This window comes from Globicephala melas, chromosome 7 (assembly GCF_963455315.2).
Source record: "Globicephala melas chromosome 7, mGloMel1.2, whole genome shotgun sequence".
Lineage (NCBI taxonomy): Eukaryota > Metazoa > Chordata > Mammalia > Artiodactyla > Delphinidae > Globicephala > Globicephala melas.
This window is the reverse complement of record NC_083320.1, coordinates 112,191,994-112,214,434: the sequence shown is the minus strand read 5'-3', so window position 1 is coordinate 112,214,434 and position 22,441 is coordinate 112,191,994. Positions and strand designations below refer to the sequence as shown.

The 22,441-nt window shown below is 38.2% G+C and overlaps 1 protein-coding gene across 7 annotated transcripts in view; it reads left to right on the top strand.

The window, feature by feature from the left end:
* Nucleotides 1–22,441, top strand: part of OCA2 (OCA2 melanosomal transmembrane protein) — a 257,288-nt gene that overhangs the window by 166,768 nt on the left and 68,079 nt on the right. For all 7 annotated transcript variants that reach the window (XM_030840343.2, XM_060301520.1, XM_030840342.2 and 4 more), the window contains one exon: nt 18,501–18,628. In XM_030840343.2, the coding sequence (XP_030696203.1) occupies nt 18,501–18,628 (128 nt within the window). The remainder of the gene's footprint in view (nt 1–18,500; nt 18,629–22,441) is intronic.

Below are 22,441 nucleotides of genomic sequence, written 5' to 3'. Positions count from 1 at the left end.
TAACTCATCCCATGCTGCCTGTCCTACTTGCCCACCCAACTGCGGACTGGGAGCTCCCCAAGAGCAGGCTTAAGCTTGTACCCTGGAATCTCAATGCTTGGGTGAATGACAGGTTCAGTGGTAGATTTAAAACTACCCCCTGGACACCCACAGTATTTCTTTGCAACAGAAAGTCTTATTTGTGATAAATCTCATGTGGCTTATTTTAGGTAGTCGATGGCCAACACACATTAGATACCTCACCAAAGGAGAGAGGCAGGGTAGTTTCTACTCCATCCAGTACGCACAAGCCATTCATGAGTTTTTCTTGTTTGAAGGATGAATATGAGGTTTGTAACTGTTAAGATATTCTCCAGAGATGCATCCTGTGTGGCTTAAGACATATAGGTTATCTCATCTTAACTTCAGGTAGTGGATTCATCAGGACAGTATTGCTTTTGATCAAAGGCACCTGAAAGGGCTTCCCTGGTGGCGCAGTGGTTGGGAGTCCGCCTGCCGATGTGGGGGACGTAGGTTCGTGCCCCGGTCCGGGAGGGTCCTGCGTGCCGCGGAGCGGCTGGGCCCGTGAGCCATGGCCACTGCGTCTGTGCGTCTGGAGCCTGTGCTCCGCAGCGGGAGGGGCCGAAGCGGTGAGAGGCCTGCGTACCGCAAAAAAAAAAAAACAAACAAAGGCACCTGAAAAATGTCCAGAGCAGGACCAGGTACAATATGTTCTGTATAAAAAGACTGCAAGGTTTCAGATAGAACACAGTCAAGTTGTATCTCTGAGCACATGAGACAGATCGACTTTTGGGGAGAGGTTTCACACGTGGAGTTACCAGATATGTTTTTAAGTAGTGAAACCATCCCATTTGAAGACTGAGCACATAAGAGGAGTCTACCTTGGTGCAATGGAAAAACACTCTCACAGACTGGGGGCTGAATCTTGGTTTTGCCCCCAACAAGCTGTGTAGCCTGAAGAAAACCTTGGGAGCCTCAGAGTTTCCTCATGGGAGGGGTTGCTGCAAGGCGACCAGACCTCCTTGCCAAGGAGGCTGCTTAACAAATGGTAGAAGTCCTTGCTCTGCTTTCCTCTGAATCATATTGCCAAGGGCTTTAGGAATGGGGGTAAAATGCCCTATTTAGCTCTTTGTTTTGCATTGAAACTTGGCCCTGTTGGAGATTTGAGTGAGAAAGTACAGAGCCACCTATCATAGGTTTTGTTTTAAGGAATGGCAGAGCTCTTGATGAAAGATTATTGCCCCAAGAGGGTGTTGATAGGAGTGCCACAGGATAAAGACAGCTCAGGTAAATGTTACTTTTTATCTTTATCCATCTCCACCCAACCGAAATTTTAATTTTTAGAAGAGTCTCAATGGCAGGTTGTTAGAATTTGTAATAGAATGTGAAGCTGGGAACTGTATTGTTCCTATCAGCAGCCTTTTCTTCCAGCATGCTATAAAACAAATACCACTTCATCCTTTATGGCTGGGTGTCATTGAGGAGCCAGCACTGAGTGAGAATAGAATGGAATGTTATTGGCAGTGACCTGGGGGGACACATTAGAAGGTACTGCTGGTACTTCTCAGTGAAGGCACAAGGCATTGCCAAGCAGATGTACTTATGCACAGGCAGTTTGATTAGTGCCACTGGTTTCTGCAGGCAGTGTGATTAAAGTTAAGGGAGAAAGTGAGGTTTTGCCAGAGACAAGGAAGACTTCATTCAATTTCATGTTATTGAAGGGAATTTTTCTGACACAATTAAACTCTGTGAATACAGAACCTATTATAAAGTTGGCTTCATGAGTACTATGACAGGAGTTTTGGCTGGAAGGAAATTCAGGCCTCCACAAATGATAAAGGAAAACAGAGAGTCTTACAGGAGCTTCTGTCTTCCTGTCCTGACTGGTATTTCTCTTATGATCATGGAAAATAACTTGTGTTTTTACTGAGTTTGAGAGATTCTTATTGCCATATAGCAGAGCAGACAATGAGATGCCATTTATGTTTGTAGAAAAGCATCATTCAGAGAAAGGGCAATTGGTGCAATATTTTCCTTACTGAGAATTTAAAGAAAAGACATGATGATCAATCAAGAAATCTTTAGAATAAAAATAAAGTAATTAACCAGCAGATGTGATGGATTAGGTAAGCAACTATCTGTCTTCAGTTCTGTGGTAGATGCTCTGAAGAGTTCAGACCAAAGTGATAAAGTCTAGTCAGGCAGACAAAGCTGCACACATGGAAAAATCAGGCATTCCAGCTACTTTGCTTAGAAAACTTCAGTGGTTTCTGTCTGTCTGCAGAATGAAGTCCTAGCACTTCTGCAAAAGGATAATGCACTTCCCAAGCAGGACACCTTTCTTACTTATTTTTTTTTATTGTGGTAAAAAATATATATCATATAAAGTTTGTCATTTTATCTATTTTATCTAATTTTTAAACATCTTTATTGGAGTATAATTGCTTTAAAATGGTGTGTTAGTTTCTTCTGTATCACAAAGTGAATCAGCTATACGTATATATATATCCCCATATGCCTCTTGCATCTCCCTTCCACCCTCCCTATCCCACCCCTCTAGATGGTCACAAAGCACAGAGCTGATCTCCCTGTGCTATGCGGCTGCTTCCCACTAGCTATCTATTTTACATTTGGTAGTGTATATATATCCATGCCACTCTCACTTCGACTCACTTCCCCTTCCCTGTGTCCTCAAGTCCATTCTCTACATCTGTGTCTTTATTCCTGTTCTGTCCCTTGGTTCTTCAGAACCTTTTTCTTTTTTAGATTACATATATATGTAGTAGCATACGGTATTTTTTTTCTCTTTCTGACTTATTTCACTCTGTATGACAGTCTCAAGGGCCATCCCCCTCACTACAAATAACAGTTTCATTTCATTTTATGATGAGTAATATTCCATTGTATATATGTGCCACATATTCTTTATCCATTCATCTGTCGATGACACTTAGGTTGCTTCCATAACCTGGCGATTGTAAACAGTGCTACATTGAACATTGTGGTACATGACTCTCTTTGAGTTATGGTTTTCTCAGGGAATGTGCCCAGTTCTCCATAGTGGCTGTATCCATTTATATTCCCACCAACAGTGCAAGAGGGTTCCCTTTTCTCCACACCCTCTCCAGCATTTATTGTTTGTAGACTTTTTGATGATGGCTATTCTGACCGGTGTGAGGTGATACCTCACTGTAGTTTTTTTTTTTTTTTTTTTTTTTTTTTTTTTGCGGTACGCAGCCCTCTCACTCTGTGGCCTATCCTGTTGCGGAGCACAGGCTCCGGATGCGCAGGCCCAGTGGCCATGGCTCACGGGCTCAGCCGCTCCGCGGCATGTGGGATCTTCCTGGACCGGGGCACGAACCCGTGTCCCCTGTATTGGCAGGCAGACTCTCAACCACTGCGCCACCAGGGAAGCCTCCCTCACTGTAGTTTTGATTTGCATTTCTCTGATGATTAGTCATGTTGAGCTTTCATATGTTTGTTGGCACTCTGTATATCTTTTTGGAGAAATGTCTGTTTAGGTCTTCTGCCCATTTTAGGACTGGGTTGCTTGTGTTTTTGATATTGAGCTGCACAAGCTGCTTGTATATTTTGGAGATTAATCCTTTGTCAGTTGCTTCATTTGCAAATATTTTCTCCCATTCTGAGGGTGGTCTTTTAGTCTTGTTTATGGTTTCCTTGCTTGTGCAAAAGCTTTTAAGTTTCATTAGGTCCCATTTGTTTATTTTTGTTTCTATTTCCATTTCTCTAGGAGGTGGGTCAAAAAGGATCTTGCTGTGATTTATGTCAAAGAGTGCTCTGCCTATGTTTTCCTCTAAGAGTTTTATGGTGTCTGGACTTACATCTCCATTGTGAGGTTTTTGTGTATGGTGTTATGGAGTGTTCTAATTTCATTGTTTTACATGTAGCTGTCCAGTTTTCCCAGCACCAATTACTGAAGAGGCTGTTTTTTCTCCATTGTATACTCTTGCCTCCTTTATCAAAGATAAGGTGACCATATGTGTGTGGGTTTATCTCTGGACTTTCTATCCTGTTCCATTGATCTATATTTCTGTTTTTGTGCCAGTACCATACTGTCTTGATTACTGTAGCTTTGCAGTATAGTCTGAAGTCCAGGAGCCTGATTCCTCCAGCTCCATTTTTCTTTCTCAAGATTGCTTTGGATATTTGGGGTCTTTGGTGTTTCCATACAAACTGTAAAATTTTTTGTTCTAGTTCTGTGAAAAATGCTCTTGGTAGTTTGATAGAGATGGCATTGAATCTGTAAATTTCTTTGGTAGTATAGTCATTTTCACAATGTTGATTCTTCCTATCCAAGAACATGGTATATCTCTCCATCTGTTTGTATCATCTTTAATTTCTTATATCAGTGTCTTATAGTCTTCTGCATACAGGTCTTTTGTCTCCTTAGGTAGGTTTATTCCTAGGTATTTTATTCTTTTTGTTGCAATGTTAAATGGAAGTGTTTCCTTAATTTCCCTCTCAGATTTTTCATCATTAGTGTATAGGAATGCAAGAGATTTCTGTGCATTAATTTTGTATCCTGCTGCTGTACCAAATTCATTGATTAGCTCTAGTAGTTTTCTGGTAGCATCTTTAGGATTCTCTATGTATAGTATCATGTCATCTGCAAACAGTGACAGTTTTACTCCTTCTTTTCTGATTTGGCTTCCTTTTATTTCTTTTTCTTCTCTGATTGCTGTGGCTAAAACTTCCAAGACTATGTTGAATAAAAGTGGTGAGAGTGGGCAGCCTTGTCTTGTTCCTGATCTTAGAGAAAATGGTTTCGGTTTTTCTCCATTGAGAATGATGTTGGCTGTGGATGTGTCATATATGGCCTTTAATATATTGATGTAAGTTCCCTCTATGCCTACTTTCTGCAGGGTTTTTATCATAAATGGGCATTAAATTTTGTTGAATGCTTTTTCTGCATCTATTGAGATTATCATATGGTTTTTATTCTTCAATTTGTTAATATGGTGTATCATGTTGATTGATTTGCATATATTGAAGAATCCTGCATTCCTAGGATAAACCCCACTTGATCATGGTGTATTATCCTTTTAATGTGCTGTTGGATTCTGTTCGCTAGTATTTTGTTGAGGATTTTTGCATCTATGTTCATCAATGATATTGGCCTGTAGTTTTCTTTTTTTGTGACATCTTTGTCTGGTTTTGTTATCAGGGTGATGATGGCCTCATAGAATGAGTTTGGGAGTGTTCCTCCCTCTGTTATATTTTGGAAGAGTTTGAGAAGTATAGTTGTTAGCTCTTCTCTAAATATTTGATAGAATAGGGCTCTAAAGCCATCTGGTCCTGGGCTTTTGTTTGTTGGAAGATTTTTACTCACAGTTTCAATTTCACTGCTTGTGATTGGTCTGTTTATATTTTCTATTTCTTCATGGTTCAGTCTCGGAAGGTTGTGCTTTTCTAAGAATTTGTTGATTTCTTCCAGGTTGTCCATTTTATTGGCATAAAGTTGCTTGTAGTAATCTCTCATGATCCTTTGTATTTCTGCAGTGTCAGTTGTTACTTCTCCTTTTTCATTTCCAATTCTATTGATTTGAGTCTTCTCCATTTTTTTCTTGATGAGTCTGGCTAGTGGCTTATCAATTTTGTTTATTCTCAAAGAACCAGTTTATACTTCTATTGATCTTTGCTATCATTTTCTCCATTTGTTTTTCATGTATTTCTGATCTGATCTTTATGATTTCTCTCCTTCTGCTAACTTTGGGGTTTTTTGTTCTTCTTTCTCTAATTGCTTTAGATGTAAGGTTAGGTGGTTTATTTGAGAATTTTCTTGTTTCTTGAGGTAGGATTGTATTGCTATCAACTTCCCTGTTAGAATTGGTTTTGCTGCATCCCATAGGTTTTGCTTGTCGTGTTTTCATTGTCTTTTGTTCCTAGGTATTTTTTGATTTCTTCTTTGATTTCTTCAGTGATCTTTTGTTTATTTATTAGTGTATTGTTTAGCCTCCATGTGTTTGTATTTTTAACAGATTTTTCCTGTTTTTGACATCTAGTTTTATAGCATTGTATTTGGAAAAGATAATTGATATGATTTCAATTTTCTTAAATTTACCAAGGCTTGATTTGTTACCCAAGATATGATCTATCCTGCAGAATGTTCCATGAGTACTTGAGAAGAAAATATATTCTGTTGTTTTTGGATGCAATATCCTATAAATATCAATTAAGTCCATGTTGTTTAATGTGTCATTTATAGATTGTGTTTCCTTATTTATTTTCATTTTGGGTGATCTCTCCATTGGTGAAAGTAGGGTGTTAAAGTCCCCTATATGATTGTTTTACTGTCAATTTCCCCTTTTATGGCTTTTAGCATTTGCCTTATGTATCGATGTTCTCCTATGTTGAGTCCATAAATGTTTACAATTGTTATATCTTCTTGGATTGATCCCTTGATCATTATGTAGTGTCCTTCTAAGTGTCTTATAGTAGTCTTTATTTTAAAGTCTATTCTGTCTGATATGAGAGTTGCTACTCCAGCTTTCTTCTGATTATCATTTGCATGGAATATCCTTTTCCATCACCTCGCTTTCAGTCTGTACGTGTCCCTAGGTCTGAAGTGGGTCTCTTGTAGAGAGCATATATACAGGTCTTGTTTTTCTATCCATTCAGCCAGTGTATGTCTTTTGGTTTGAACATTTAATCCATTTACATTTAAGGTAATTTTCGATATGTATGTTCCTAATACCATTTTCTTAATTGTTTTGGGTTTTGTTATTGTAGGTCTTTTCTTGTGTTTCCTGCCCAGAGAAGTTCCTTTGGCATTTGTTGTAAAGCTGGTTTGGTGGTAGTGAATTCCCTTAGCTTTTGCTGGTCTGTAAAGGTTTTAATTTCTCCGTCGAATCTGAATGAGATCCTTGCTGTATAGAGTAATCTTGGTTTTTGGTTTTCTGTTTCATCACTTTGAATATATCCTGCCACACCTTTCTGGGTTGCAGAGTTTCTGCTGAAAGATCAGCTGTTAACCTTATGCGTATTCCCTTGTATGTTATTTGTTGCTTTTCCCTTGCTGATTTTAATATTTTTTCTTTGTATTTAATTTTTGATAGTTTGATTAATATGTGTCTTGCTGTGTTTCTCCTTGGATTTATCCTGTATGCGACTCTCTGCACTTCCTGGACTCAATTGACTATTTCCTTTCCCGTGGTAGGGAAATTTTCAGCTATAATCTCTTCAAATATTTTCTCAATCCCTTTATCTTTTCTTCTTCTTCTGGGACCCTTATAATTCGAATGTTGGTGCATTTAATGTTGTCCCAGAGGTCTCTGAGACTGTCCTCAATTCTTTTCATTCTTTTTTCTGCTCTGCTTTAGTTATTTCCACTCTTTTATCTTCCAGGTCACTTTATCCTTTCTTCTGCCTCGGTCATTCTGCTATTTATTCCTTCTAGAGAATTTTTAATTTCATTTATTGTGTTGTTCATCGTTGCTTGTTTCATCTTTATTTCTTCTAGGTCCTTGTTAAATGTTTCTTGCATTTTGTCCATTCTATTTCCAAATTTTGGATCATCTTTACTATCATTATTCTGAATTCTTTTTCAGGTAGACTGCCTATTTCCTCTTCATTTGTTTGGTCTGGTGGGTTTTTATCTTGCTCCTTCATCTGCTGTGTGTTTTTCTGTCTTCTCATTTTGCTTACCTTACTGTGTTTGGGGTCTCCTTTTTGCAGGTTGCAGGTTCGTAGTTCCCGTTGTTTTTGGTGTCTGTTCCCAGTGGCTAAAGTTGGTTCAGTGGGTTGTGTAGGCTTCCTGGTTGAGGGGACTAGTGCCTGTGCTCTGGTGGATGAGGCTGGATCTTGTCTTTCTGGTGGGCAGGTCCACGTCTGGTGGTGTGTTTTGCGGTGTCTGTGGACTTATTAGGATTTTAGGCAGCCTCTCTGCTAATGGGTGGGTTTGTGTTCCTGTCTTGCTAGTTGTTTGGCATAGGGTGTCCAGCACTGTAGCTTGCTGGTCATTGAGTGAAGCTGGGTGCTGGTGTTGAGATGGAGATCTGTGGGAGAGTTTTGCCGTTTGATATTATGTGGAGCTGGGAGGTCTCTTGTGGACCAGTGTCCTGAAGTTGGCTCTCCCACCTCAGAGGCACAGCACTGACTTCTGGCTGCAGCACCAAGAGCCTTTCATCCATACGGCTCAGATTAAAAGTGAGAAAAATTAGAAAGAAAGAAACAAAGAAAGAAAGGAGGAAAGAAAGAAAGAAGGGAGGGAGGGAGGAAGGAAGGAGGGAAGGAAGGAAAGAAAGAAAGAAAGTAAAATAAAATAAAGTAAGATAAAATAAAATAATTAAAATAAAAAAATTTTATTTAGAAAAAAATTTTTTTTCTAGAAAAAAAAAACAGACTGATAGAACCCCTGGACAAATGGTGGAAGCAAAGCTATACAGACAAAATCTCACACAAAAGCATACACATATGCACTCACAAAAAGAGGAAAAGGGGAAAAATAATAAATCTTGCTCTGAAAGTCCACCTCCTCAATTTGGGATGATTCGTTGTCTATTCATGTATTCCACAGGAGCAGGGTACATCAAGTTGATTGTGGAGCTGTAGTCCGCTGCTTCTGAAGCTGCTGGGAGAGATTTCCCTTTCTCTTCTTTGTTCTCACAGCTCCTGGGGCTCAGCTTTGGATTTGGCCCCGGTCTCTGCTTGTAGGTCGCCGGAGGGCGTCTGTTCTTCGCTCAGACAGGACGGGTTTAAAAGAGCAGCTGCTTCGGGGAATCTGGCTCACTCAGGCTGGGGGGAGGGAGGGGTACGGAGTGCAGGATGAGCCTGCAGCCACAGAAGCCGGCATGACGTTGCAGCAGCCTGAGGCGCACCGTTCATTCTCCCAGGGAAGTTGTCCCTGGATCCCGGGACCCTGGCAGTGACGGGCTGCACAGGCTCCCTGGAAGAGGGTTGTGGATAGTGACCTGTGCTCGTACACAGGCTTCTTTTTTTTTGGGGGGGGAAGTAGGAGTTTAGTAATTTATTTATTTATTTTTGCTGTGTTGGGTCTTCGTTTCTGTGCAAGGGCTTTCTCTAGTTGTGGCAAGGGGGGCCACTCGCACACAGACTTCTTGGTGGCGGCTGCATCAGCCATAGCGTCTCATGCCCGTCTGTGGGGTCTGCTCTTTTAGCCGTGGCTCACGCCTGTCTCTAGAGCTCCTTTAAGCAGTGCTCTGAATCCCCTCTCCTTGCACACCAGAAAACAAAGAGGAAAGAAAAGTCTCTTGCCTCTTTGGCAGGTCCAGACTTTTCCCCAGACTCCCTCCCAGCTAGCCGTGGTGCACTAATCCCCTGCAGGATGTGTTCACGCCGCCAACACCAGTCCTCTCCCTGTGCTGTGACTGACGCCCGAGCCTCAGCTCTCAGCCCTGCCTGCCCCAGTGGGTGAGTAGACAAGCCTCTCGGGCTGGTGAGTGCCGGTCGGCACTGATCCTCTGTGCAGGGATCTCTCCGCTTTGCCCTCTGCACCCCTGTTGCTGTGCTCTCCTCCGCGGCTCTGAAGCTTTCCCCCTCCGCCACACACAGTCTTCGCCCGTGAACGGGCTTCCTAGTGTGTGGAAACCCTTCCTCCTTCACAGCTCCCTCCCACTGGTGCAGGTCCCGTCCCTATTCTTTTGTCTCTGTTTTTTCTTTTTTCTTTTCCCTACCCAGGTATATGGGGTCTTTCTTGCCTTTTGGGAGGTCTGAGGTCTTCTGCCAGCGTTCAGCAGGTGTTCTGTAGGAGTTGTTCCATGTGTAGATGTTTTTCTGGTGTATCTGTGGGGTGGAATGTGATTTCTACGTCTTACTCTTCCGCCATCTTCCCCTCGTCCCCCCATTTTGTTTATTTTTGTCCTCTCTCTTTTCTTCTTGGTGAGCCTGGCTATAGATTTGTCAATATTTTTCCTCTTTTCAAAAACCAGCTCTTGGTTTTATTGATCTATTTTATTGTTTTTATGATCTCTATTTTATTTCCTCTTTGATCTTTATTATTTCCTCCTGCTGACTTTGGGTTTTGTTTGTTCTTCTTTTAGGTGGTAGGTTAGGTTGTTTATTTGAGATTTTTCTTGTTTCTTGGGGAAGGCCTGTATCATTATGAACTTTCCTCTTAGAACTGCTTTTGCTACATCCCATAGATTTTGTAAAGTGTGTTTTCATTTTCGTTTGTCTTGTAATTTTCTTATTTCTTCTTTGATTTCATCATTGACCCAGTGTTTTTTTTTTCTTAGTAGCATGTTGTTTAGTCTCCATGTGTTCCTTCATTTCCTGTTTTTTTCTGTAGTTGATTTCTAGTTTTATACCACTGTGGTTAGGAAAGAACTTGAAATAATTTTCATCTTCTTAAATTTTTTGAGGCTTGTATTGTGACCTAGTACATGGTCTATCTTAGAGAACATTCCATGTGTGCTTGAAAAGTATGTGTATTCTGCGTTTTTTTGGATGTAGTGTCCTGTAGGTATCAATTAAGTCCATGTGTTCTATTGTGTCATTTAGGGCCTCTGTTGCCTTATGGATTTTCTGTCTGGATGATTGTCTATTGCTGTCAGTGGGGTGTTAAATTCCCCTAATATTATTGCATTATTTACAGTTTTTCCCTTTATGTTTGTTAGTGTTTGCTTTGTATATTTAGGTGTTTCTCTATTGGGTGCGTATGTTAATGAGTGTAATATCCTCTTCTTGTATTGATCCCTTTACCATTATATAATGCCCTTATTTGCCTTTTGTTATAACTTTGTTTTAAAGTTTATTTTGTCCAATGAATATTGCTATCTCTGCTTTCTTGTAATGAACTATATTTTTTTCTTGTAATGAAATATATTTCTTTGCATGAAATATACTTTTTCATCTCCTCACTTTTAGTCTGTGTGTGTCTTTCACCCTGAAGTGAGTCTCTTGAAAGCATCATATTGTAAGTGCTTTTTTTTTTTTTCCTTTTTTTAATCCAATATGCTCCTCTGTGTCTTTTGATGGGAACATTTAGTCCAGTGACATTTAAAGTAATTATTGATAGGTATGTACTTATTGCCATTTTAATCCTTGATTTCCAGTTGCTTTTGCTGTTCTTCTTTGTTCATTTCTTCTTCATTTTGTTTTTCCTTTTGTGTTTTGATTTTCTTTTGATTTTCTTTTGTAGTATCTTTGAGTTCCTTTCTTTTTGGTTTTTGTGAATCAGTATATGTTTTTTATTTGTGGTTACCATGAAGTTCAAGTATGTTTACCCATAACTATATCTACTTGCTTTAAATTTATAATCTTTCAAGTTCAAACATATTCTAAAAGATATACATTTTTGTACTCTCTTCCCCACATTTTGTGTATTTGTTTTTCTATTTTACATCTTCATGTTTATCCTTTTCCTGTTTATTGTAGTTATAATCCCTTTTATGGTTTTTAAATTGTTTTCTAATCTACCTACTGGCTTATTTACATGATCTTCAATCCTTACTATATATTTGCCTTTCCTAATGGAATTTTCCCTTTCCTATGGATGCTTGCTTCTTTTCTATTTAGAGAAGATATTTCAATATTTCTTTTTGGATAGGTTTAGTATTGATGAGTTCTTTTAGATTTTGCTTGTCTGAGAAATTCTTAGTTTCTTCTTCTAATCTAAATGATAAGGTTGCTGGGTAGAGTATCCTAGGTTGCAAGTTTTTCCCTGGCAGGACTTTAAATATATCATGCCACTCCTTTCTGGCCTACAAAGTTTCTCCAGAGAAATCAACTGATAACCTTATAGGGTTTCCCTTTTAACTGACTCTTTGTTTTCTCTTGCTGCCTTAGAATCCTCTTTTTGTCTTTAATTTTTGCCATTTTAATTATGATATGTCTTGGTGTGGGTCTGTTTGGGTTCATCTTGTTTGGGACCTTCTGTGCTTCCTGTAACTGGATATCCATTTCCTTCTTAAGGTTTGGGAAGTTTTCAGCCATGATTTCTTCAAATACATTCAATCCCTTTTTCTCTCTCTCATTCTTCTTGAATTCTTATTATGCATAGCTTGGCATGGTTTATATTATCCCATAGATCTTGTATGTTGCTTTCATTTTTTAAATTTGTCTTTCTGTCTGCTGTTCTGATTGGATGATTTCCATTATTTTATCTTCCAGATAACTTATTTGTTCTTCTGTGTCATTTAGTCTGCTATTCATTATTTCTAGATTGGTTTTTATCTCAGTAACTGAATTGTCTATTTTTGACTAGTTCATCTTTATAGTTTCTAGTTCCTTGTTACAGTGATCTGCATTCTATTGAAAATATTTCTTAATTCAGTTAGCATTTTTCTTACCACCTTTTTGAACTTGACACCTGGTAGGCTGATGAACTTTGTATCATTATTTATTTTTTCAGGGGATTTCTCTTGCTCCTTTAATTTGGAGTACTTCCTCTGACTTTTTACTTTCTCTGTCTATATGAATTTAGGAGAAATAGTTATCTACTCTGGTCTTGAATGGGTGTTTTTATGTGAGAGTTTCCCTGTGTAGACTGTGTATGTCCAATGTCTTTGGTGGGAGGTCTGGTTTTGATATGGATGCAAGCTTTGTTTTTCCTCAGGGTGTGCTAGCCAATATTCCCTTGATAGGGTGTGTGGTTGTTGTTGGGGGATATAAAGTCTGTATAGGATGTGAGGTGGGACTTCCTCTCTGCTCTGTGCCTGTTGCCCCCCTGTCCAGGGTGTGGTCTGCTCCCCAGTGTTGGAGTAGAAGCCCTGAGGGTCAGTTCAATCAGGTTCTGTTGCCCTTGAGTACATGGCCTGTCCCAAAGGAGGTAATTTCTGGAGCAAGTAAGGCCCTTGCAGTCACAGAGGATCTATGTGCCACATGTGTAGGAAGCCACGGTTCTGCTCAGAAACAGCCCAAGGTACCATCCATTCCCCTCTTGTGTTCATCCCAGATCTAGTGCAAGACTGTGGTATAGAGTAGGCTGGGGCTGGGTGGATCAGGACACTGTGGCTGCAAGATTTGAGGTGGCTGCATTGCTGCCTGAGACCTAGACTTTCTCTGTGATAGTCTTCTCCCAGGACCTGTCTGTCCCAGATCCAGTGCTAAGCTGAGGTGTGGATTTGGTGGAACCAGGGCCCTCTCACTGGGAGACAAACCTCTGCATGCTCCTGTGGCACCACCTCCGTGCCTATTTCTTTGTGTGCCTTGTGTTGTTGAAAATGGGACATTTGAATATTATAATATGGTAATTGTTCCTTGGCCCTTTTCCCAGAGTTTGCTGTTTTTATTTTGAATTGCTGAAGGCTGTAGTAGTCCATTTGTTTTGTGACTTTCCCAAACTATTTTTGCATAGGCTGTATTTCTTGTCATCCATGGTCACTGAATTCTGTGTTCCTTAGTGTGTTCAGCTAGTGTTTTTACAGAGATTTCCTTGAAAGTCAGGAGCTAAAAATCAAAACTAAATAAATAAATACAACAATAGCAAAAGCTAAATCTTAGCTTTAATAGTTTCTGCTTGTTTGGGGATATTTCTATAGAAGATAAGAGCTTAGAACTGCCTATCCACCATTTTGCTGATGTCACTCTGACATCTTCCTTCTTAAGTGCTCTGTCCTTGGATATATTTTTACCTTTGTCTTGAATGCCCTTTCCCTCTTTACTTGGAAAGTTATATTCAACCTCTAAGATATTGCCTGAATATCACCTTCTTTGTGAAACTTTATTTCAGCCACCACATTGTTACTCTTTCTGGCTGCTCCCTAACTGCTTGTATGTACACACACTGTTATATCCAGTACAACTGTTTACCTATAGATGTGTGTTCTCCACTGGATGGTAAACCTTTTGAAATCCACATGGTATCTTGCTTATATTTCCATCCATAACCCTTATGCTCAGAACCTGGCACATAACAGGCATCCAAGAGTGGCATATAGAAGAGCTTAAAGGGACACACAGTGAGGATGAGATGACTAGGAGTATCCTCTGACGTGTAAGAAGACTGGTCTTTCAAGAGTATGGAACTGGGTACACTTTGGAAAACAGAAATTAGGAAGGATAGTAGTAGACAAGGGGTAATTTGAATATACATATTCAAATTCTGTAGGTCATATGCAATAACTATTGTTTTCCAGAAGATAATTTATATTTATGCCCTCAAAGGTAAAATAAGGGTAATAAAAAATTGGAATCAGCACATAAAATTTTAATATTATTTTAAATGAAAGGTGGAGAATTGTCAAGAATTGTTGGTTGACAGGATACTTGATTCGCCCAGATAATTCTTATTCAAGAGATTTTTTCCCTCAAATATGTAAACAATTGAAGTCTCAATGCTTTTCTTTTTGTAATGAATAGTTTTCTGCTTCTCCTTGGAGAACTCCTCTATCTTTCTGGTGGACAACAGTAACCTCTAACTTTTGAAGGTGTAATGGTTTAGTGAAAACCATACACAGAAATATCTATTAAATACACTGTTACAAGCAAGCACAAATCAGTTTGTGCAACCTGTTTCATTAATCTGATGATGTCATAATTATTTGAACTTTTAGTTCACTTTGCAAGAAACATTAACAATGAACCCAAAGATGGCAAATATTCTAGTAAAATTCTGTGAGCCTTAGAGTTGGCATCAGACACAGAATGATTAGAGATGAAGTGTCGAGCCCTCTCCCTGATGAAGACCAGAGCAGGCATCACGCCAAAAGTTTTTTTAGACCTCTTTGAAGTCCCTCTCTCCTGACTCTCCCAGCACCTCTCTCCACAGGCAGTCTTTGATTTGATTTCTGTCACTATTGATCAGATGTGGGGAAGCTTTTGTGAAGGGCTAGAGGTAGTAAATATTTGAGGCTATGTAGGCCATACACTCTGTTATAAACACTCAACACTGCAGCTGTAATGTTAAGGCAGCCATAGAAAATGTGTGAATGAATGATTGTGTTGTGTTCCAATAAAAATTACTTATAAAAACAGGCAGCAGGCCAGATTTGACCCATGGGCTGTAGTTTGTCAGAGCCTGCTATTTGCATTTTCTAGAGGTTTATATAAAAAATTGTATATGGGGGGCTTCCCTGGTGGCACAGTGGATAAGACTCTGTGTTCCCAATGCAGGGGATCTGGGTTCAATCCCTGGTTAGGGAACTAGATCCCACATGCATGCCACAACTGAGTTCACATGCCACAACTAAGGAACCCACATGCTGCAACTAAGGAGCTGGTGAGCCACAATTAAGGAACCCACAAGCTGCAACTAAGGAGCCTGCCTGCTGCAACTAAGACCCAGCACAACCAAATAAAATTGTATATGCAGTATTTTTTGGTCTGACTTCTTTCATTCAGCATAATTGTTATAAGATTTATCCATGTGGCAGCGTACATCAGTAGTCCATCCTTTTTATTGATGGCTAGTATTCTATGGTTTGACTATGCCACAACTTATACATCCATTCACCTATTGATGAATATTGGATAGTTTGACTTGACTATGACAATGAAAACTACAGTGAATATTTGTGTTCGATTGTTTGTATCATCATATACTTTAATTTTTCTTGGGATAATTACCTAAAAGTGTAATGGTTGGAACATGTAGTGGATTTATGAATAACGTTTTTGAAAACTACCAAACTGTTTCCCAAAGTGGTTATGCCATCTTACAATTCTACCAGCAGTGTAAGAGATTTCCAGTTCCTCCATATCCTTGTCAACACTTAGTTTGGTTGATCTTTTTGACTTCATACATTCTAAGGTACATAGTGAAATGTCATGTGGTCTTACTTTGCATTTCCCTGGTGACTAGTGATATTCAGCATCTTTTCATGTGCTTGTTTGCCATCCTTTTATCTTCTTTGGTGAGGTGTCTGTTCAAAATATTCCCCATTTTAATTGGGTTGTTTACTCATTTTTGAGTTTTGAGAATTCAGAAAATGCATTCTAGATATGAGTCCTAGATGATTTACAGATATTTTCTCCTATTTCAGGCTTGTCTGATTTTTCTTAACAGTTACTTGAAAAGCAGGAATTTATTATTTTGATAAAGTCCAATTTATGAAAATTTTCTTTTATGGATACATGCTTTTAGTGTATCTAAGAAAACTCCCCTGAGATCAAAGAAGTTTATGTCTATGTTTATTCTAGAAGTTTTAAAGTTATAAATTTTACATTTAGGCTTATTGTCCATGTAGCTAACTTTCATGTATGATTTAATAAACCGATCAAAGTAAAAAAAAATTTTACCATTTATGGAAAAAATTACAGTTTCTTCACTGAACTATTGTTGAACTTTTCTTGCAAATCAGATGATCTTTAACTTGTGGGTGTATTTCTGGACTCTCCACTGATCAGTTTGACTATATTTATGTAATACTACACTGTTTTGATGACCATAACTTTAAAATAAGTCTTGAAGTGAGGTAATATATGTTCTCCAATTTTGTCCTTCTTTTTTCAAGATTGCATTGGCTATTCTACGTCATTTGAATTTCCATATGAATTCTGGGATTTCTACAAAATATTCTTAGGAAAAACTAAAGGAGACCTTAATATATGGAGACATATACCACATTAATAGATAAGAAGACTGTATATTGTTAAAATGCCAGTTCTTCCCAAAGTAATCTATACATGGTCCCTCAAAGGTGTCCACATTCTAATTCCTGATGTTAATACCTGTGTATGTTATGTTACATGATAGAAGGGACTTTGCAGGTAAAATTAAGGTTATAAACCTTAAGATAGGGAAATTTTCCTGGATTATCCAGGTGTGCCCAATGTAATGACATAGGCCCTTAAAATGGAAGTGGAAAAGAGGAGAGTCAGTTAGAGACATGCAACAGAAGAAGAAACAGGAGAGATTTGAATTGTGAGAGTCACTTGACTTGACCCACCATTGCTGGATTTGAAGATGGAGGAAAGGGATCATGAGCTAGGGAATGTGGGTGGCCTCTAGAAGCTGAGAACAACTCCTGGGTGTCAGCAAGTGAGGAAATGGGGACCTCAGTTTGAATTGAATTATGTCTACCACCCAAATAAGCAGGGAAACAGTTTTTGTCCTGAAGCCTCCAGAAAGGAATGCAGCCTGCCAAAACCTTGCCTTTGTTTTGAAGCTCTAACTAGAGGCCCAACCAAGCTCATCATACTTCTGACCTATGAAAACTGTGATATAATAAGGAGGTGCTATTTTAAGCCACTACATTTGTAGTAATTTGTTATGGCAGCTATAGAAAACTAGTACTCTTTTTATGCCTGTATAATCTATAGCCATATCACTGATCTTATTCTTGATATTAGTATTTTTCCCCTTTGTCTTTTTGTCCTATTTAGACTGGTTAAGTTTTATCAATCTTCTTGATCTCCTAAAAGAACCAAGTTTTGGTATCATTGCTTTTCTCTAATATTTTTCTATTTCATTTATTTCTGATCCAGCACATTTTTATTCTACTTATTTTGAGTTTTATTTGCTCTACTCAGAAAAAATATTTGTTCAGCCTATTTGAACAAAAACTTCACAAAAGAACATATATGGATAACAGATAAGTACACGAAAAGATGCTCAACATCATTAGTCACTAGAGAAATACAATTTGAAATCACAATGAGATACCATTTCATACCCACTGTAATGTCAAAAATCAAAAAAGTTAAGTGTTGAAAATATGGAGAAACTGGAATTCTCATATACTAGTGGTGGGATTGTAAAATGTTACAACCATTTTGGGAAACAGTCCCACAGTTTCTTAAAACATAAATATTCCATAATACTAGCCTATTATATGATCCAACCATTCCATTCCTAGATATTGACCCAAAGGAACTGAAAGCATAATGTACATATAGATAATTTATATGAAAGTTCAGAGCACATTCATTTGTAATAGCCAAACACTGGAAGCAGTGCAAATGTCCATCAAGGTGAATGAGTATGTACATTGTGGCATAGCCATACCATGCCATACTAAACAATAAAGAAGAATGACTATTGGTCCACACACCAACACTGAAGAATCTTAAAATAATTGTGCTGAATGGAAGCAGTCAGATAAAAAATACATACTAGGGGCTTCCCTGGTGGCGCAGTGGTTGAGAGTCCGCCTGCCGATGCAGGGGACACGGGTTCATACCCCAGTCCGGGAAGATCCCACATGCCGGGGAGCGGCTAGGCTCATGAGCCATGGCCGCTGAGCCTGCGCGTCCAGAGCCTGTGCTCCGCAACGGGAGAGGCCACAACAGTGAGAGGCCTGAGTACCGAAAAAACAAACGAACAAACAAAAAAACTATATGATTACATTTAAGAAAAGAGATGAATGGTTTCCTGGGGTGGGGTCTGGTGACAGGAGGCGGGAGAGGGAGAAAAGAACATGGGCATGAGTAAACTGTTGGTGTGGTGGATATATTCATTTTCCTGCTTGTTGTGTTGGTTTCTTTGGTATATACATTACCCAAAATACAAATTGTACGTTTTAAGCATGTTCAGTTTGCAGAATATCAATTATCTTCAATTTAAGAAAGCAATCCGAAGATGAAGAATTAGTGTTTTAACAATTGAACTACATCTATAACTCTGTTTATTTGTTTTTCAGGGTGGATTGCTATTCTGGGTGCCATCTGGTTGCTAATTTTAGCTGATATCCATGATTTTGAGATAATTCTACACAGAGTAGAATGGGCAACCCTTCTATTCTTTGCAGCACTCTTTGTTCTGATGGAGGTAAGACTTTAGTTGAACTTTTGCAATATGATCTTGTCTGATTTTTAGATTTCACATTTTGTTTAGTGAATGAAGAAAGCCCAAAGTCTGTAAGTCTTTCTACATATTCACTAAGTGGAAAATTATGGGGGTTGAAATTAGACTATTTTAAGTTAAATCAACTTTTATCTCAGGCACCTAAATATTATTTAATAAATTGATTTATTTGGTTGCTGTTTTTTTCTTGAATAATGTTTGTGGTTCGTAAACTTGTTCTAATTTCATTTGTTACAAAGTACAGTAGAATTTACTCTAATTTTGGGGCAAAATGACTTGTTACAGAAAGTACAGGGAAATGTTATTTTGATAATCTATTCCATTTTGTGTAATATTTAAGTAAATATTCTGTTATGATGGAAAAGACTACATCAAAGAAAAGAATGAATAATATGTATTGCTTTATTTAGTTATAATTGTTGTTACAAAATTATTCACAATACTTTTTAATCTTGAGACTTCATTTATAAACTTCTGTCCTCCTCAAATGCAAAGCTTTACTGATGTACAAGACTACTACTCCCCAAAGGATCCAAATGTTTCACATTAATTACCTTAATTTATTGATGACAGACCCATTCAATATTCATTATTCTCTTGATTCAGACTTTGGCTTTTTTCCCCTAATTTTTTAAAAACAGGTCCCTTGAATCATTGAAATCTATGTCTTTAACTCATAATAGATTGCATAGATGTGTAATCAAATGACTCACATAGGCCCTCCGAATATGTCAGGGAGTCATGAATCATATTCTACTTCATCTGTTTCCTACTCAAAAACTTCACCTTTTCTATTCTGAGTCTTCTTTACACACAGAATATGAGGACTACTGGGGGAAAATTCTGGTTACTGTTTCCTGATTGGCTTTTGAGAGTCCCTGCCTCAATTACATGCTTATTCAAGGTGTAAATTGCTATCTCATCTGGGTTTTTGGCATATTGTTCTCAATGGCATATACTTCTCTTTGGCATATACTTCTCTTTGTCTTGATGGGATAAACACTGGAATTTTTAAAGCAACTTAAAATATAATTTATATATCATAAAATTCACTCATTTTAACTTTACAGTTTAAAGATTTTTAGTAAATTTTGAACGTTTTATCCCTATGACCCTTACACCAATTTATAGTCAATTCTAGCTCTTAACTCCAGCTCTAGGCAATCACTAATCTTTTTTCTGTCTATTGATGTGCCTTTTCTGTACATTTCATCTAAAAGGAATCCTATACTGTGTACCATTTTCTGTCTGGTTTCTTTAAATTAGAATAATGATGTTGAGGTTCATCCATGTTCTGGTATATATCTTAGTCTCATTTTGTTTATTGCTGAATAGCATTCCACTATATGGATATACCATATTTTATTTACCTATTTTCATAAACATCTGTGTATATTTGTGTATGTCTTTATGTGGACATGTTTTCATTTCTTTTAGGTAGGTGTTAGGTCTTATCATAAGTTTAGCTTCTTAAGAAACTGCCTGGGACTTCCCTGGTGGTCCAGTGGTTAAGAATCTGCCTTCCAATGAAGGGGACGTAGGTTAAATCCCTGGATGGGGAACTAAGATCCCACATGCTGCAGAGCAACTAAGCCCAAGCACCACAACTACTGAGCCCAAGCACTCCAAAGCCCATGCACCACAACTACTGAGCCCACATGCTACAACTCCTGAGCCTGCATGCTCTGAAGCCTGCGTACCACAACTAGAGAGGCTGTGCACCTCAACTACTGAGCCTGTGTGCTCTAGAACCTGCATGCCACAACTAGAGAGAAGCCTGTGCTTCTGCAACAAAGAGCCCGCATGCTGCAGTGAAAGATCCCACATGCCGCAATGAAGATCCCACGTGCTGCAGCTAAGACTCAATGCAGCCAAATAATAAATAAATAAATATTTTTAAAAAACTGCCAAAATGTTTTTCACAGTGGCTGTACCATTTTACATTCCTGTCAGTAATGTAGTAGATTCCAGTTTCTTTATATCCTCCCTGTCACATAATACCATTCTTTTTGATTATAGACATTCTAGTAGGTGTGAAAAGGTATTTAATTTTTTAAAAAGCAAATATGAGGAAAATCCTTTTGAACCATGCTTTTCTCTGTAGTAGCTGCACCAGTTTACACCAACAGTGTAGGAGGGTTCCCTTTTCTCCACACCCTCTCCAGCATTTATTTTTTGTAGACTTCTTGATGATGGCCATTCTGACTGGTGTGAGGTGATATCTCATAATTTTGATTTGCATTTCTCTAATAATTAGCTATGTTGAGCATCTTTTCATGTGTCTCATGGCCATCTGTATGTCTTCTTTGGAGAAATGTCTCTTTAGGTCTTCTGCCCATTTTTTCAGTGGGTCGTTTGTTTTTCTGATATTGAGCCGCATGAGCTGTTTGTAAATTTTGGAGATTATTCCTTTGTCTGTTTCAACATTTGCAAATATTTTCTCCTATTCTGTGGGTTATCTCACAGAATGGGAGAAAAGCTTTGCTGTGCAAAAGATTTTAAGTTTCATTAGGTCTCATTTGTTTATTTTTTATTTTATTTCCATTACTCTAGGAGGTGGGTCATAAAGGATCTTGCTGTGATTTATGTCATGGAGTGTTCTGCCTATGTTTTCCTCTAAGAGTTTTATAGTGTCTAGCTTTATGTTTAGGTCTTCGCTTTATTTTTGTGTATGGTGTTAGGAAGTGTTCTAATTTCATTCTTTTACATGTAGCTGTCCAGTTTTCCCAGCACCACTTATTGGAGGGGCTCTCTTTTCTCCATTGTATATTCTTGCCTCCTTTGTCCAAGATAAGGTGACCATACACCATATGTGCATGGGTTTATCTCTGGGCTTTCTATCCTGTTCCATTGAACTATATTTCTGTTTTTGTGCCAGTACTATACTGTTTTCATGACTGTTGCTTTGTAGTATAGTCTGAAGTCAGGGAGCCTGATTCCTTCAGCTCCGTTTTTCTTTCTCAATATTGCTTTGTCTATTTGGGGTCTTTTGTGTCTCCATACAAATTTAGAAAATGTTTGTTCTAGTTCTGTGAAAAATGCCATTGGCAATTTGATAGGGATTGCACTGGGTAGTGTAGTCATTTTGACAATATTGATTCTTCCAACCCAAGAACATGGTATATTGTTCCATCTGTTTGTCATCTTCGACTTCTTTCATCAGCGTCTTACAGTTTTTGGAGTACAGGTATTTTGCCTCCTTAGGTAGTATATAAAGGTTATAAATGTGTGTTATATTTTTTGATGCTATTTTGAATACAATTGTTTTCTTAACTTTATTCTGATTGTATATTAACATTACATAGAGATACAATTGAGTTTTTAATATTAACATTGTGTTCTGTGAACTTGCTGAACCCATTTATTAGTCTAGTAGCTGTTTAGAATTTTCTTTCATGTCATACGCAAATAAAGACATTTTAATTTCTTTTCTGATTGGAATGCCTTTAACTAGCTCACACTCTCCTCCTCTCTCTCCTCCAAATACCCTCCTTTTCCCTTCTTTTTCTTTTTTTCCTGTCTTGTTGGCCAGAACCTCTAGTTTAATGTTGAAGTGATGAGTATTGACATTCATACCTTTTTTCTGATCTTAGGGGAAATGTATTCAGTTTTTCACCATTATGCATAATGTTAGATATAGGGTTTTTTTTAAAAAATAGATATCCTTCATTAGGTTGATAAAGTTAGGATATATTCCTAGTTTGTTGTGAAATTTTATCAGTAATGTATATTGGATTTTGTCAAATGTTTTATCTGTATCTATTAAGATGACCATAT